This window comes from Eptatretus burgeri, chromosome 1 (genome assembly GCF_056783735.1).
Source record: "Eptatretus burgeri isolate ZD-2024b chromosome 1, Ebu_testis_v1, whole genome shotgun sequence".
NCBI lineage: Eukaryota > Metazoa > Chordata > Myxini > Myxiniformes > Myxinidae > Eptatretus > Eptatretus burgeri.
Genome location: NC_140961.1, coordinates 15,398,004 through 15,416,955, shown reverse-complemented (window position 1 = coordinate 15,416,955; position 18,952 = coordinate 15,398,004). Strand labels below are relative to the sequence as shown.

At 48.2% G+C, this 18,952-nt stretch overlaps 1 protein-coding gene across 9 annotated transcripts in view; it reads right to left on the bottom strand.

Annotated features, from left to right (window-relative positions):
- The window catches only part of LOC147033920 (monocarboxylate transporter 12-B-like), a 101,872-nt gene that overhangs the window by 44,007 nt on the left and 38,913 nt on the right, over positions 1-18,952 (bottom strand). For all 9 annotated transcript variants that reach the window (XM_085873136.1, XM_085873164.1, XM_085873128.1 and 6 more), the window contains one exon: positions 8,438-8,581. In XM_085873136.1, the coding sequence (XP_085729262.1) occupies positions 8,438-8,581 (144 nt within the window). The remainder of the gene's footprint in view (positions 1-8,437; positions 8,582-18,952) is intronic.

Here is an 18,952-nt window from a genome sequence, read left to right as displayed (position 1 = left end):
TCATATATACCCCAAACGTAGGCCTACATTTCCTGCTTTGATCTGTTTATCACCCATGCATATTAAGATGAAGTATTGGCTGATAGACTTCATTAGTTAGTTAAACTGACAAAAGGTGGCACCATTGCATTGTTTCAGATATTAGAAGCACATGGCTGGGCACCACTCCCACTCTGCTGTGCAGGTTTGTCATGGAATAGGCTACCAGACTTCCAGTTGTAAAGCTTTATATGAAGTAGTTAGTAAAATAGAATCTCCAGATTAAAATACTCGACAAATATCTTGGTAGATATCTATCAGATATCTTAGACTATCAGATATCTTGGCAGATGTCTTCAGAGGTGTACCTAAGATGCAAAGCGGAAAAAAGTTCCCGCAGAACGTACGCGCTCTACGGATGCTTGCCGAGGAGATTGTCCGTGGTCTAGATGTCAGTCATTTTGATTCTTCTGATAGTCTAATGAAGGCCTTGGAGGAGAGAGCAAACCAGGGCAAGACCGTGAGGTTATGGGTTGATGTCCTTGTTAAGCCAATCCTGCTGATGATGGCGTACATCAGGGCTGAGCGTGAGGGTGATTGGCTCCTACACCTGGCGACATTCAGGAAGATGCTGCCATACTACTTTGCTGCCGGTCATGTCAATTACGTGAGATATGGCCTCTACTACCTTCGCAGTATGGAGAAGCTCCCACCTCATGTTCAGACCCATTTCATGAAGGGTGAACACATCACTCGACACATTCGTGGCATCTGGAATGGGATTTGGAGCGACCAGTTCATGGAGTCCACATTCATGAGGTACGGGCACAGCAGTGGGGGCATTATTGGCATCACGCTCAAGGAGGAGACTCTTAAGGTTTGGGAACTTATCCGCCACCTGTGTTGTACGATTGAGACCGGTTTGGACGAGATGGAGGAGGATGGTGCAGATGGTTGCAGCCAAACGTCCCACAAGGAGGAATCCAAGGCGAGAATAGTTGCAGATGCCAAAGACAGAGATGGGATCCGTCAGAAGCTGGCGACCTGCATTGACCCATTGAATTCCAGTGACCATCCTGACGAAATCGTGAATATAAGCAGTGGCAAGATTGGAGATTCCAGTGTGAATGTGCACAAGTCGGTTAGTATTGGAGAAGACCTGCTAGCAAAGCTTGAAAAAGGTTGGCCCCAGGGTTTCTACGTCACCATAGCAAAAAAGATGAAAACTATGGCAGCAACAGCTAAGTCAGTACAAGTTGGCAGTTCAAGAGTGACTGATCTTGATGCAATCTATGTGAGAGTGATAGCTTTGTTGTCAAGTGATCGGGACATTGACATTGGAGATGTAATATCGCATCAACTTGTGCTCGTTCCAACGTCAATGTTCACTAAGGACGGAATGCGCACAGCAAAAGTGAAATCAGTACTCAAACGTTCACTACAGGTGGAGGTATCCAGTCGTCTCTCAGGATGTGCAGATGTGACAGTCATTGATGGCTCAGCTATTCTATGGACAATTAATTGGCCAACAAATGGTACCGTAGCAGACTATGTCTCAAATGTGAAGACACGGGTTGCTAGATACCTGAAGGACAGTGATGTCTACTTGATATTCGATAGGTACCATGATTTCAGCATAAAGTCGGTTACAAGGGATGGGAGAGAAACAGGAGTAAGCCGCACCCACCAACTGCACCTGACAACAAAGCTGCCAGCGCAAAAGGTTGTCTTGTCTTCTGTGGACAATAACAAGCAACTCATCAAAATCATCTGCGACAAACTGGCTCAAGATAGGTTGTTCCACACCAGTAGCACCAGGAATCACAAGTTGGTAATCACAGGAGAAGCCCCTTGCCCAGTTCAAGTGTCCAATGAAGACATAAGCGCAAGACACGACCTTGAGACATCCCCCGAAGAGGCCGATATTATTATTGTACAAAAGGCGTTGAAATGAGCAAGCGAGGCCAGCAAACTCTCAATTGTGTCAGATGACAGGGATGTCTTCATGCTCCTTGTCCACTTTTACAAGAAGGCCAATCTCACCCTCCAACTTACCATGGAATCCCCAAGTAAAGAGAAGACCATTGTGGACATAAAGCAGACGGTGGTAAAACATGACAAAATTGTTAATGAACTTCTCCCTGCCCATGCTCTTTCAGGATGTGACACAGTTGCTTGCTACTTTGTGCTAGGGAAGGGCTGTGTACTTAAAACACTGAAGGCTGGCTTTGAGTTATTCGCTGTAGGCGACATTGAAGCACCATTCACAGCAGCAATGGAACAGGCCACAACCTTCATCTCTGCATGCTATGGTATGAAAAAAGCCAAAGACATGTCCGAGACAAGATTGCTTGTCTGGGGTAAAAATAATGGGAAGGGTCACACATCATCACCCAAACCTGTGCACCCTGCCACCGACAAAGGAGGCTTTCACAGAAAATGTCAAGAGGGCTCACTATCAGGCAATCTTATGGCGAATGCTTGAAACTAGCCATCCACCGGCACTGGACCCTGTGGAATATGGATGGATGAGAGATGTCAAGAACAAGTCGCTGTCACCAATTACAGTCCCAGATGATGTGAAACTGGCCCCAGAATATGTTCTTGAAATGATCAGGTGTGGTTGCAAAAGTGAAAGTCCCTGTAATTCGAGAAGGTGTGGTTGTCAAGTCAGAGGTCTGCCTTGCACAATTTTCTGTGCCTGTTATGCAGTTGGCTGCTCACGTGTGCAGTAGCAAGGTTTGAGGAGATTGGGGAAGCAACTAGTAGTCGCAGATTATTTGTTTGTTTCACGAATTTAATTGATCTTACGGTAGGTCAAACTAAACACATTGAGTGTCTAACCCAGTCTATTTTGCATCAATGTCAGCAGGCCGGAAAGCAAAAGATGACATTAAAATCCCATGCCATAATTTTGGAGTGGTTTTGTGCAATAATGCGTCAACGACTCCTGTTGTCTATCGATGTTCAAATGTTTTGTGCTGGGTAAAATCAGTCAGGAAAGGGTTAATATTGAGTATTAAGTCATTATTCTATCTTTTAAGTTGTTTTTGGTTACCTTATTTGTGACTAAAGTAAGGATGAGGTGGTTATTGTGCAATCATATGTTGTCTGTGTTCAAATTTTATGTCCTGGGTTAAAATAGCCCGGAAAGGGTTAATACTGAGTAATTCACAATTGTTTTATATATTAGGTTGTTTTTGGTTACATAATTTGTGAGTAAACATCGGCACAAGCAAATGTGATGATGTTGGTTGGGTTCATTGCAATAAATAGTGAAAAAAAAAGATTTTTTTCATTATTTATGCGTTTACCAGCACAAAAGGATTAATATAGCAAATTGCCCAAGGGTTGCAAACGGTCACCCCCCTGAATCATGAAGAGCTACCCCAAGGCTACAACAAACAGCAAAGCAGGTTCACCCCCACTGCTCCCGGACTATTTACACCAAAGAGGTAAACGATTGACTGTATCCTTGCTCTTCGGGTCCTCACCGAATGTAGATAAGAGTTTCGGTAGAGGCTGCTTGCAGCCTATGTTGATCTCTGTAAAGCGTTTGATTGAGTGAATCGGGATTCTCTCAAGAGGGTTCTTGGTCTTCGTGTGGTGCCACCAAAACTGATCGATCTGTCTGAACTCTACTCTGGTACTGCGAGTGCTGTGAGATGTGGTGATACCATCTCTGACTTATTTCCAGTTGTTACTGGAGTTTGTCGGGGATGTGTACTGGCCGTCACACTTTTCAGCACTTGTATGGACTGGATTCTGGGGAGGATGTTGGAGAGATCAAGTTGTGGTGCATCGTTTGGGAATGTCAAGATCTCTGACCTTGATTTCGCAGATGATGCAGTCATCTTTGCGGAGACTTTAGATATCCTTTTGGGGTCCCTTGAGGTGCTGAATGAGGAGTCGGAGCCACTGGGATTACGGGTTTCCTGCGTCAAAACTAAGATCCAGGCTTTCAATGACATCTTGGATGCTGCTGTCCTGTCTGTGTCTGTTTGTGGTGAGGATGTTGAGGTCGTGGAGAGATTCACGTACCTTGGCAGTGATATTCATGTCTTTGCTGGCTGCGAGTCAGAGGTCAAAAAACGTCTGGGTCGGGCCTGGGGAGTCATGGATTCACTGGATCATGGGGTGTGGCGCTGCCGTTATCTGTGCGGGAGGATGAAAGTCCGAGTCTTCAGGTCCTTGATGCTTCCAGTCTTGATCTATGGATGTGAGACTTTGACTCTGAGCAGGGATCTGAGATGGAGACTTAATTCATTTGGTACCACATTTCTTCAGAGAATCCTTGGCTATCGTTGTGGTCGGACTTTGTGTCCAACGAGCGGTTGCTGAGAGAGACTCAAATGAGATTTCTTACCTGCATACTACGTGAGCATCAGCTGTGGCTGTATGGACATGTGGCTCGTTTTCCTGACGCTGATCCTGCTCACCAGATTCTCTCAGCAAGCGAGTCTCGTGAGTGGAGGAGGCCAATGGGCTGAACACATTCCTCGTGGTTGCAGCAGATTGATCAGAATCTCAAGGAGATGGGGATGGGCCAGGTATCTGCCTGGGGGATGGCCAGACGGAGGCCCCTGGAGTACCGGTGGAAAGTGGATGCAGTGACGTGTTGTTCTGACGCATGATCCCAAACCTGACCTGATCTGATGACGACTCAACTGCAGAGAGTCCGTACAGATCCAAATCTACCAATATGTACCACATCCATGTATGCTGCGTACGTACCTCAACCTTGTGGTTACTGTCGACTGTACATCCCGATCAGGACATGAATTGTACCGCTATCAACTGACATGAACTCCTCTGCAGAGCTAGGTAAGTGGCTTAAGCACTCAAGGAAGCACTCCAACAGAACGCCTGGCTTGGCAAGCAATTACCAATTGCCGTCGATACATCTATGCACCCGGAACGCCCATGCAATGTCAGAATTGGACAAATCAACGTTTTTTCAGAGTCGGAACTGCTGATACTTTCAAATCTGGAGCTTACGTTTTGTCATTCTGCTTTGTTTAAGAGATTCTCTCTCGCATATTCATATGTACAAATGAAACAGTCACGAACGCTGGTGTCTCCACGCATTTATACGCATGGTAATATTCTCAGCGATTTGTAGCTATGATGAACAGGCATTTGATCATATGAATGAGGAAATTGAAGAAAAAAAAAAAACTTTATCATTAAGAAATCGTTGCAGCCTTTTCCAAGTCAAAGCGTGGTTGAGCAGGCCAAAAAAAATGGTGGCTTCAGACTCCAGCGAGGTTACTCAGGAAACGCCTTAAGACCCTAGACAGCGAGCTGGCCGAGATCGTGAGGAATATAATTAAATAAGGCCGTTAATTACCTTTAAATGGGGTGTTTTATTTAACCCAAACACCCAATTTTCACTCGTGCACTTCCTTGGAGTTTTCTCAGTTTGCTTGCAAAGTTTCAGGCTGCTAGTTTTTATGTTTTTGGAGTTATGGAGTAGACACACACACATTGCCTTTAATTAGTAGAGATATGCAGCCTGGGGCTGTTTGGTTGCATTATTTTCTGGAGGTGCAGCTGTGCCACTGATGCAATGCCCCTGTCACAAGCAAATGATAATCATTTTACCAACCTTAGAAGGATGACAGGTTGTGTCAACCCTCCCTGGTGTTAATTCAACAGCCAACAAGAGCTTGAACTCAAGACCCTAAGATCCTAAGCCAGCCTCCTTAACCATTAATCCAACATTTGGCCTGCAAGTGAGGGTCAGTAACCAGGTGTTCTGATGCCACGTGCACAGGCGAAAATTATAACCCTAATGGAGGTGGTGGGGGTATTTAAAAGGGTGATTAATTATTTTTCGCCCATGACCTGACCCTGGGTACCCAAAGCATGTTTTTGATGGTGGTTGGCCAAACCGTTTTCGTTTCTGTAAAGTTCAGAATACCCACATATAATCGCTAATTTTTTAATGTGAAACATATATCCTGGTGGAGAATCAAAATGTGTTAGAGTTTATATTTTATGTGCATTCAGTTCCTTCAGAAAGTGTTCAAACCCCTCAACTTTTGTCACATAATGTTGTGTTACAGCCGGGATTTAAAATGGTACAAATGCAAAAGAAATTGTCACCGGTCTACACAACATACCCCATCATAATGACAAAGTAAAAATGTGTTTTTAGAAATGCTACAAATTCATTCAAAATGAAAAGCTGAAATGTCTTGCATAAATAAATATTCAACCCCCTGAATCAATACTTTGTGGAAGTGCTTTGGGCAGCGATTACAGTTTCGAGTCTTTTTGGGTATGTCTGTTTCAGCTTTGCACATTTGGATTTGGGGATTTTCTCCTATTCTTCCTTGTAGATTTGCTCAAACTCTGTCAAGTTGTGTGGGGATCATCGGTGAACAGCAATCTTCAAGTCTTTCCAGAGATTCTCAATGGGATTCAAATCGGCTATGGCTGGGCCACTCAAGGACTTTCACTTTCTCTTTCTGAAGCCATTCCAGTGTTGCTTTGGCAATATGCTTCAGGTAATTGTTCTGTTGGAATGTAAATTTTTGCCACAGTCTTAGGTTTTTTGCACTCTGAAGCAGGTTCTCCGAAATAATTTGCCTGGAATTGGCTCCATTAGTTGTTCCCTCTTTCCTTACTAGTCTCCCAGTCCTTGCCACTGAAAAGCATCCCCCGAGCATGATGCTGCCAACACCGTGCTTCACGGTAGGGTTGGTGTTAAATAGGTGATGAGTTGCGCTCATTCTCCGCCCGATGTGGCACTTTGCATTCGGGCCAAAGAGTTCAATTTTTGTCTCATTGGACCACATAATATTTTGCCTTATGCTCTCCGAGGCTTTCATGTGCGTTTTTGCAAACACTAGGCATGCTGTCATCTGTTTGTTTTTCTCAGGAGTGGCTTCCATCTTGTGGACATGCCAAAGTGCATGATCTGCGGAAGTCGCAGCATGAGGTTCACGAAAGTTTTTGAAGGTTTCTTGCTAAAAAATCATTCCAAAATGGGTCGAAATGTGATGCCGGTTGATGAGGTGTTGAGCTCAGATGATGATGATGATGATGATGATGATTATTGTAAGGAGAGAGTGATTTTGAGTCGGAGAATGACTTTTCAAATGGGGAAAGTGAAACTGACACTCCTGACGATAATGCTGGGGGAGTTCCCAGAGGTGTTGGTAGGTGGCGTGGATGGAGCATGGTCGTGTCAGAGGACACAGAGGGGATAGACAAATGCTTGACTGACAAATTTTCAGGACAGAATTATTCACTGAACGATGATGGATTATATACCCCAGTTTAGCTGGTTGAGCGTTTGATCATAAAACAAGGGATAAGGATGTGTGGAACTACTATGACCAACAGAAGATAATTTCCAAAGACTCTTAAGAGGAGAAACAATGAAATTCAAAAATGAGAATGGGAAATTATATTCAGTGGGACTGTTGCTGTTATAGTTTGTCAGGATAAATGACCCATATATTTTGTCACGTCAATCTATGTCTCTTCCCCTCCTGAACATATTCAGTGGTATGATGGTACTGAAAAATAAGAAAGATTCCTGTTGCTTGGCCGAAAGCAGTCAAGGCTTATTATGCTTATATTGGGGGGGGGGGGACAGACAAAATTACCAAATTACTGGATTGCAGATGTTCCACTGCCACTACAAATGATCCAGCTGCTTGGTAATAAAATTCTTCATGTGGGCTGCATACAATGCATATGTACTGATGGGTTTCAGAAAGCCCCATGCTCCACCAAGTAAAAGAGTAGTCACTTTCCATTTGTCTATTGAGAAACTGTGTCAGGAACTTAGAGGAGATGTACAATCTATTGGAGTAGCATTTGGTAATCGCTGCTCAGCAAAGTTTCATGGCAAGCAACGACTGAAACAGGATGCTCACCATGATGTGGAAAAGGCTCCACATGTGACGACCAATATAATCATTGTGTTGTGTGCAGAGAGAAGTACCTTATGGCTAAGCAAAGGAACTCTAAGGCAAAGGATAAGGACTTGCCAAAACGTTGCAAGACAATACACTGGTACATGTACTGCGAATAATTCTTGTGTATCGGAAAGCTGGGCAACAACTGCTGGTTTTGCTGGTACCATAAAATAGAGTATTGGCAATAAGCTCAAAAAATATGAAAGCAAGATAGTCTTTGATTCAAAATATAGTTTCTTTGTAATTACAGGGCTATAAAAACATTTTTACAGACAGAGAACAAAAATAGAACAAATTTCAATATTCAGTTATTTTTCTGCAGGGAGCTCAGGGTAGGGGAGCCAAAAGTCCAAGGAGCTCAGGGTTCAAAAGGTTAAATTTCATCTGTTATAAACCTCCATATTCATCATCTCAAAACAACTTCATCCATATTTCACTTGATGAGAAAAATATATGAAGCTGTGCCTCACACCAAACTGATTTCTAAATAGCACTTTAAATAACATTTTAAATTGGTGACTTACCAGAAAGGAAACCCAGACAAATGTACAACTGTACAATATTTGTGCAGAAGGAACCAAGAACATATCCACTGGAAGAAAGGATTCCTCCAAACATGACAGTTATTCTGTATCCAAAACACGAAACAAAGAATGTCCCGAGAGGAGCTGAAAAACAAGGAACAGCTCCGTTAATAATGAATAATGCAAACAAACAACAACTCCATTAAAAAAATGAGCAATTTAAACAACTCTATTGAAAACAAGAGAGTTAATAGAACACGATACCCCAAGCAGTGTTACTTCAATTTTAATAAAATAATGATTGTAACGATCGTTAAAAAAAAAAAACTCCAAAAGTTTTGTGTTGTTGAAGTCATCTCGAAGCATTCCTGAACACCACCTTTATACAACACCTCAATAAACCCTTACTTAAAATGAAGTACTGCAAAAATGGAGGTTTTTGGAAGTATTATGACAGGTGATTTGTGTACTTCAGTCTTCAATATCAAGGATATAATAATATAACAATACCATTCCTTTAGTGTTGCAAAGGCACATAGGGCTGCCAAGACAGTTTCATCGGCAAGGAGTACAGTCCTGGACAGTTTTCCACTCCAACACAGGTTACCCCAAATGGTTATTACCCCAACCATACATCCATCAGGACCATACTCTGTGCAGAGCGTTGGTGATGCCGAAGCAGTCTCCTTGGCTATTGGGCACAATCCTGAATGGGTCGCCACTCTGACACAGGACATCAGCAAGCTGGCACCCATTTTGCCGGCCTCGGAAGGATGACAGGCAGAGTCAACCCCACCTGGTGCTAATTCAACAGCCGAGTGGGATTTGAACTCAGAATCATAGGGTGCCAAGCCCACCACCCTAACCATTAAGCCAACACCAAGTTATTACCCCAATACACTGATACGCATTTCACCAACCTCAGAAGGATGACAGGCTGAGTCAACCCCACCTGGTGTTAATTCAATGGTAAAAAAACAGAGGCTCAAACTCAGGACCCTAAGGTCCCAAGCCAGTACTTTAACCACCAAGCCAACACCAGGCTTCAATTATATAAATCAATTTAAATAAAATAAGGATTATAAAAGTGATGTAACTTAGATGATATTCATACAATACTTACCCCATGCAGTCTTGAGAAGGACTTGGTGCAAGCCAACTCTTTTGGTGGCAAATTTTTAATTAAAAAAATTTAATTCAAATAAAATGGAAGAACAAAAACAATCACAAAGGCACCTATGACATCATAAAACAATCACAAAATAGGTACTATATTGGAGTAATCAGAAGGAACCCAAACAAGCAAAAAGTAAAGATGAAGTCATTAGGAGGAACCTCATAGGACTTGGGTTTCAACTGCAACTCCTCTACCCTCAAACCCATCCATGTGCAGCCAAGTGAACCTTGATTAAAAAAAAATTAAAAAGAACAGATTCAAAAAATTTAATAATTCTGACTGCCAGACCATGTGTCACATCAGGTTGAAATTTAAAGCATTTTTTACCCATCATGACAAGATCATAATTTTGAAGTTTTACATCGATTTATGCAGCGGTTAAATAAGTTTTTTTATATATATTGTTATGGGCCGGGGATCGGCCGCCAACCGACCGCTCTGAACGGAGCCGCAAGTCAAGTCGGCCCAACCGATCGCCCGGAATATAGATCGCCGCCCGGATAACTCCGAGCGACGGGTCCTTGTACAAGAACCAAAATACGCCAATTGGCAGATCACGTGGGGTAGGGTCGATTGCCAATCTTCAATTTACCTAAATACCCACGTGATCCAACTCCCGGGGTATTCCACCCTCGACGGAACTCGTACGGAACAAACCACCGAGGCGAGGTTGTCCGTGCGCGATTCCGAGCAGCGTAATCGCCGAGAACCGTCGGTCCAAATGTCCCCCTATTATGGCAAACCAACGGCTTTCTAACTCCCAACACACGAAATGTTCAGTCAATGAGGGAATGGACGCAACGAGCAGGTTTACATTCACACAAGGACATTTATTATAATAAAACACGTATGCAATTAAATAAAGCAAAACACGTATGCAATTATACAAGCAACAAAAGCACGACAAAAGAACTACAACCGTCTACTTATTATGTACAGTCATTTACACTTAACAGCAGTTCTTACTTATTAGACGGGCCAACGGACACACGTACGCGCGCGCGCACGCACGCACGCACGCACGCACGCACGCACACGCACGCGCGCACGCACGCACGCACGCACGCACGCACGCACGCACGCACGCACGCACGCACGCACGCACGCACGCACACACACACACACACACACACACACACACACACACACACACACACACACACACACACACACACCAAGAAATGGTGGCAAAGGCCTTTAGTCACGAGCTCCAGCTCGGAGGACAGGTGAGCTGAAACTCAGAGCTTGACTCGAACCTTTCCACCTCGTGTGGTCTTCAACTTGTCCGGACCCGGGCTCCAGCGAGAGCGAGCTGGATCCAATCGCCGCGATCCTTCGCGAGCTCCGCGAATCCTCCCGCGCTTCTCAACACGTGTCGGTGAGACGAGGCGCCGATCCTTCCTGTCGATCGTCGCTTCCCCGAGGATCCAACTCCAAGCAGAGGCCGATGCGTCGCACCAAGCCGGGAAACAAAATGGAGAACGAAAAGCTCCCCGAACCAAGAGGAAGAGGAAGAACCCTCCAATCGCAGCTCGAGCCGAACAACCAGCTCAAGTTCCTTCCAAAACAAAGCAGCAGCCGAAGCTCACTGAGGCAGCCGAAGCAAAAAGCTGCCGAAGGCCTCAAGCCAAGCAAACCAAGCAAACCAAGCAGGACCCGACGGCTGAATGACTGCTCTCTCCGAAGCAAAAAAGCTTACTCCTCCCACTAACTAACTCAGCACACTAACTCTGCACACGGGACTCCCACGAACTCAGCCCAACCACGGGACTCCCACGGGACTCTTTTTTTGAACAAAGAAAAGATGTCCTCTTTATCCTTTGCACCCCTCCCCCGCACCCGGCGTGACTCATGCCCTCGTGATCCACCCCCCGCTCAACCACGGGTGGGAGGGAGTTGTTGACGTCACCACAGGGTTCTTCTTCCTCTTCGCAGAAGAGGGGGAGGGACGTCTCCATTGTTCGCTCCCTAACTATTAAATCGATCCGCAGCGCATCTAATCGATTTCAAAACATTTAAACAATGGAAGGTGAGCTATCTAGGGAACATGCCCTTATCGACATCGCTGACTAAGGGAACCTGTATGGTGTGTGCGATTGAATTCCAAATTCGTAACACTACCCCCTCCCCTTTTTACAGACTCGTCCCGAGTCGTCAAATTTTCGTGTGACCAGCATGTGTAAGTTTTCCCCTCGTACGTTCTACCTTCGGATCCCTGAGTGCGACATTTCTTCAAACGTGTCCCAAAATAAATAACCTAATGCGCTGTGTAACTTACTAACAAACTCTCAGACTCATTTGGACAACTTAACTAAAATTGCTGGCATTAAAACAAACATGCAGGCGGGGGTTCACGTAGTTACAATTTTCACTCAACTTAACCTTAACATATAAATTTACACTAAACCATGGCCCAGGACTTGTAATCTGTGAAAGGGGAAAGGGGAAAGGCAAAAGTCGTTGCAAAGTCTTTGGTGCAGGGGAATGGATGGAGATGGTCGCAAAACAAATGGACATGATGGATGCATGGGCTGCCTGCAGGGCAGTCATTGCAAAACTGGATGGTCCTGGCACACATGGTGATGGATGGACACAGGGGCAAATGCAAACAAGGGCTAGCAGGCATGGGGTCATGGCAGAGGCAGGCAAACGAGGCATGGCAAGGCAAGTCCATGCAGAACAGGCGGCTGCAGCACAACAGGCCGACAGGTGAAGCTGGCCGGCCTCTGGTTTGGTTCCATCAGGTTTGAAGGGAGTGCGGTGGTGCCGGCCGCTTTGAAGGCGGCTCAGACCTAGCCTACTTTCTCCCCCCCCCCCACTCTATTGCCTATGCCTGTCTCTGTCCATACCCGCTCCCTTAAATTGCCACAAAAACAACAAAATTTAGCCCCTCTTTATTTTTATTTCCCCTTTACAATTGTCTCCCTAACCCCCTTTATCGTCATTGTCCGGCTAACCTATCCTGTCAACCTAGCCTACTCCCAACCCCTATGTTCCCTCTCTGGAGGGGAATAGGGAGAGACTTGCGTCCTGTCTTGAGGCTCAACAAAGCCTCAGAATGGCCTCCTCAGAGTTCAGCGATCTACCAAGGTGAGTCGAGCGGCCTACAACGAGCGAAGGGATGGATGGTGCGAAGGGGTACATCTCCTATCTACCCTAATATTCATTAACCTGAAACTACCCCGCGGCTTTCCAAAAACGCCTCACACTTTAAAACTATCGGTTCTAACAACCATGATTCCCGTCGCCTGTGTTGGTGTCCATTATAAATTTGGGCCTTGCCCTCAAATTTTCATACGTGCCCTCACACAATTTCGTGGCTGGGCAGCGTGGCTCAACTGGCAGGAACTCCCCCTCTGCCGAACTCTAACCATGGCACCCCCAGGCCCGCAGGCTGCCTCTGAGCCTAGTTGCTCCCTATAAATTTGGGGGGTTGCCTTCTCTGGCATTGCCCCCCTCCGATGCCCACATGGCATGTTGATGCCCCGGGTCCCTTTCCGAGAGTCGCCCGTGCCCACTACACTGCCCCCGTGGCATTCTGGCGCTACGGGTCCCGTTTCCGACGGGTCGCCCGTGCCCACTACACTGCCCCCGTGGCATTCTGGCGCTACAGGTCCCGTTTCCGATGGGTCGCTCGTGCCCACTACACTATCCCGGCCCCTCTTGGGCCCTTGGCCTACTCTGGCCGACTAGTCCGGTGTCTGGGGTGCCCACTAAACAAATACTCAACTTTCCACAGCCACGCTCCCAGCCGGTCCATGAACTCTTGCACCCGCCAAACGGGTTTCGTGCCTTCTCTCGACACCAACAACAAAACGATCTCCTGTTAGTAAATTTGAATAACCCACTAGCTAAACATTAAACTGACCCCGGGCATCGATCGATCCGCAGTGCATCTATTCGATTTCAAAACATTTAAACAATGGAAGGTGAGCTATCTAGGGAACATGCACTTATTGACATAGCTGAGTAAGGGAACCTGTATGTTGTGTGCGATTGAATTCCAAATTCGTAACAATATATATGGCTGCCAAACCACATGACCAATGACGTCATAATTTTTTTCTGTTGATCAATTTATCCCTAGATGATCCTCAAAATTTTTCATACTGATCAGATGTAACATTCTACCAATGCAATTATGATGTCATAATGAAGGCACCTATGACATCAGAAAACTAACTTTTTCTGCATGGGGAGAACTTGACAGATGCCAAGTTTCATTTTTTTCTTGGAGCGGTTTTGGACATAGGTATCCAATGCTTCTCCTTTTTCCATCATGGCTGCCACACCACATGACCTATGATATTGTTGTGGTTACTAAATTCGCAAACCACCATTCAGGTCCCTTAGGTGAGGTATCTCGGTAAGTATATGTGTAGTTAGGCCCAAACCCGTTGTCTAGAGGGAATAAATGTTATTCATGCGTGCTGCGACTCTTCAGGATAGCCGTTTTTCTTTTACTATCTTTATTTTGGACCAACCGCCATTGTTACCACCACCAACCACAACATCAACCACCCACCGCGGCGCCGCTTCACGTCACACCTCGCAACCGTCGCATCGCCACCGTTCTTGCGCCGCTTGTGGGTACCGGTGTTGGACTCGTGCAGGGCGCGCGCCGAACAGCGTGTACAAAATCACAGATTTTGTGCTCCAAAAACGGATCAAAAACGACACACGCCCACTTTTGTTCCGTCCAATCGGTGAGCGAGGGGCGATTTGGCCCCGCCTCCAGGGCGTTGGAGGGCGATCGCTATATGCAAATTTATGGATCAAAATGCATTCACGCCCACCTTTTCTCGGGCCAATGGGGAGCGAGGTGAAAGGTCGAAGGCAGGGGGTCAAAGGTGAAGCCACGGGGCTGATATAAGCGACCGCGTTCGTCAAGTCAAGAGAGTTAAGACTTCGCGGGCGGTGGAGTTGGGAAGAAGAAGCAAGGAGTTGGTCGTCGTCGTGTGCGTTAGAGTCGGAGCGAAGGGGACGGAGCTGTGGAGAGGCGGCGAGGGCAGACGAGGGGGTGCTCGCGTCGTGCCGGGAGCTGCACACCAGGGAGGCCGACGGCGCGACCTGGTCGAGGTGGAGACGCTCTTCGCGGGACTCGAGGCAGAGTAGAAATCCTCCTTTCCCCCGAGCATCAGCAACCCCCTCCTGTTTCCCCCCGCGCTGAGATAGTGCGACCAAGGGGGCCCCTTTCCCACCCCCTACCAGACACTGCCCGCGAGGCCCGCGGAGTTGAGGCACCATCGCCGCTCCGCGTCTCATCACCAGACGGGTAGGCCCGACCCGGTCTCGGCCTCAGGCCCGCCTCATCTTTGAGGGTGTTCTTTTCCTTGGTTTTGGGTATGTGTTGTCGGCGCCGTCTGTGAAGTAAAATTGTATAAGTGTTGCCGTGTGCTCGCGTAGTCGGTATTAGATCTGCATTGTCGCATTTGCTTTTTGTGTAAAATTGCATTGTGTTTCTTTTTGTCTTCCTCTTTTCTATGTGCTTTTGGTGGAATTGAATATGTGTGCTTTCCATTCATCGCGAATAAATGTGCTTTGTGTTGAACTGTTTCCCGCTTCGCTTCGTCATTTCTTTCATTGAATCCTCATCTTGCTTCACGTAAAGGGTTGGTAGTGGGCTGAATACGCCCGATAATTAATCGAACCGTCGAGGTCGACGAATAACACCGCTCAGTTATCCCGATAGTACGGAACGGGTCGCTTAAGTGGCCCGTGTCCGAAGTCGACCTGCGGCGAGGTGCGATCGCCCGGTCTACCCTCCGTGTGGGTACTTAGGTAGGTCGAATTTGGCGAGCAACCCTATCCCACGCGGGGGCCGATTGGCTCGATCGCGGTGAGACCGAAAGGTCCACCCGTGACTGGTTCCCGGCGTTAGTCCGAGAGGGTCACGACTGGATTGTCCGTCCGGTGGGCGACGTGCCGCGCGATTCGGGAGTTACGTGGCCGTCAGCACGCCGGCGGGCGCAAATCCGCAACACTGGTGTCAGGTCGTGCGATACAAATCCATCGCCCTCCTCGCGGCACTGGTATCGGAGAACAGGAAAACGGGCTCTCCTGTCTCCAGCTAAATTCACGGGAATCGGTCCAGGGGTGAGAGAAGCGACCCCCGATTCCCTCCAAATTACGAGCGAGCGAAATTAACCCTTCACGAGAAGCAAGATGGCGTCTCAAGGCGAGCGGGAGCCGGGGGTATTAGAAATGGATGTAGAATGTGTAGGATCCATGGCCCAGGATGGAATGCCCGTGCAGGAACATGAACTCGTCCAACTGAACCCAGAGCCCGAAATGGGTGCGGCAGCGGCCGCGGTGTATGACACCTCCCCTCCCCCTGTCCACCAAAACCCTTCCCCAACCCCTGCCGAAACTGCTCACTCAAGCGCACCCGACATGGCCCAGCTATGCGCCATGCTGGCGGAAATGACAGCGAAGATAAATGCGAACATGAACGAAAAGATGGATGCAAATACACAACAAATGAACGAAAAGATGGATGCAAATACACAACAAATGAACGAAAAGATGGATACAAACACAAACGAAATGAACAAGCAAATAAACGGAATGGAAGCAAACATGAAGGAGGAAATGAAAGAGCTACGGGGTGAGACGCAGAACATGGGAATGAGCCTAAAAGGAAGCTTGGAAGAACTAAAAAACGAAATGAAAAAGGAAGTCGACACGATACGAGCGGAGGTGACCGGGTTAAAAGAGAAAGTAAAAGGAGTGGGAGTCGCAATGGAAGAAAGTAAACAAGAGAGGGTAAACGAAATAAAGACGGTGGTGGGAAAAATAGACAAAGTAGGAAAAGGATTGGGAGAAGTAAAACAGGGACAAGACCAAATAAAGGAGGAAATAGGGAGGAACACGACGGCGATAGAGGAATTAAAAAGAGAACAAGGGAAAATAAAGGAGGGATTGGGAGCCGTGAAGGAGGACTGTGAGAAAAGACATCGGGAAATGACAGACAAAAGTTGAAAACCTGCGAAAGGAGGTAAAAGCGGAGACACAGAAAGGATTAAAGAAGGTGGCGGAGGAATGTAGAAAGAGACATGAGGAGGTAATTAATGAAATGGAGCGGAAAGCCGGAGAAAAGACAGAGGAACTGGGGAGCAGATAGGAAAAACCGGGGCGAGACAGAAGAGCAGTTTCGCACAACGAGGGACGAAATATCCAAGACAAATAAGATGGTGACACAGGTACAAGGGGAGGTGGAGCAAATAAGAGAAAAAGTCGGGGAACTGTCGTTAGGAACGATAGGGGAGGAAATAAATGGGGTAATAAAGGGGAAAATGGAGGAAATGGAGAAGAGACTGACGGATAGGGTGGAGGCCCGGTGTGAGAAGCAGGGTGGCCTCCTTCGGGAACAGGGGGAGAGGATATACTCCCTCGAGGCGGATCGTGCCCAGGTGGGGCCGGTGTCACAAGGCGGAGGAAGAGGCTTGCCCGATGCGGGGGTGAGCATGCCAAGCTTGGGGAGGGTAGAGACCGCGGGGTCTTTTGGCCTAATGGGGGTACCCAGAATGACTGTTCCAGGGGGTGTGCAGAGTGTGAGTCCAATGGCTTGGGAGAGTAAGCGGGACGACGCGGGGCACGGACAGACGCAGACAAGGGTGGTGGAGCCCCCGGGCAAATGGCTCGGACCCTGCGGGAGTGAGGCACCATTGGGACTGGGGAGGTACACTCCTCCCGGAGTCCCTAGGGAACGGGAGGAGACCTCGAAAGAACCGAGGGTGCCGCTACCCCCGTACGATGGCAAGACGGACTTGAGGGCATATATGGCCCAGTTCCAGTGTGTTGCCAGAGGCAATGGCTGGAACGAGGTGCAGGGTGTGGCACAACTCACAGCGGCCCTGCGTGGCGTGGCTTTGGAAGTCCTGACCACGGTACCCAGTGAGGGGGCGACCCTGGAGGATCTCCATTCGGCCCTAAAAAACCGATTTGGCATGGACCAGCAGAGCGAGCTTGTTAAAGCTCAGCTCAACGGGCGCAAACGACGTCCCCAGGAATCACTGGGAGAATTGGCACATGACATTCGCCGCTTGGTGGGGATCGCGCACACCAACATGCCGCCGGAGTACCGGGAGGAGATTGCCCTGGACCATTTCCTTCGAGCAATAGGGGGCACCGATGTCGGAGCATTGCTCACCGTATGGCGCCCGGACAACCTCCAGAAGGCGGCTGATACTGCTGCCTGCTGGGAGGCAGCCAGAACGCCATTGGGAGGGGCTGGGCGCCACGCGGTGGCAGTCCGACAGGTGCACCCCGTGCACGACAGTGTGCTGGGAGCCGGGGCAACCCTGGGCGACCAAGCGCGAGTGGAAAGGATGGTGCAGGGCATGTTCGACCGCCGGTTCGGGAGACCTGTGGAGAGGCGGTCGGGCCCGGGAAGGGCGGGAGATGGGCCATCGGGGGGTACCCCAATTCGGAATGGAGGGGGGTATAATTCGGCGTACTGGAAGCAAACACCTTACCAGAAGAGGTGTTATAATTGTGGCGCAGGGGACCACCTGCAGCGGATGTGCAACGCCCCGCGCAGGGAAAGGCCCCCGCGAAGAGAAGAGCCACGGCCCCCCAGACCACCAACTCCGCCCCGGGTCAATAGGGATAGCCAGGCCCAACCATCACCCCCCCACCAGTCCCCGGGAAACTAGGAAGTGCCGAACATGTAGGGCCGTGTTCGGCAGACTCGGACAGAGAAGAGCCCTCAGAACTGCGACAGGTCATCAGTTGTGGCCAAATTGGCAAAGGTAGCTTAACAATTCGGTGCAAGATTGCCGGCGTAGGGGTAGACGCCGTTGTGGACACAGGAGCAAGCGCCACGATCATCAGCCCTGTGGTCCTTGATTCGAGTGTAGACGGTTGGGATGAGATCCACCGTCTGCGAAACCATAGTTTGCAGATAGCTACCGGGGCAACGGCCCCTATCATAGGACGTGGTTTCGTGTCGTTTAAATTGGGCACTGTGAAAACCAAGATAGAGGTTTGGGTGGCAGAGGTGTACGACCCATGTCTAATAGGGTTGGATGTGCTGACGGCCGGTGGTTGTAAGATCGACTTGGGCCGGGGGGTCATGCAGTTGGGTGGTGAGGAGTTGCCATTAGGGGGCGTGAGCACGGATGAGAGGGTGGAGCTGGAGGCTCCTGACTCCGTGGTCATTCCCCCGGGTGCCGAGGCGGTGGTCCCGGCCCGGTGGCGAGCACCCCCAACGTGGCAGGGCCCCTGCGGCCTGGCGGAACTACTGGCAGGGCCGTCAACCCCGGGCTTAGTCGTGGGCCGCACCCTGGTAAGTACCGACGGGCCAATAGCGCCCGTGCGGGTGATAAATGTTAGCA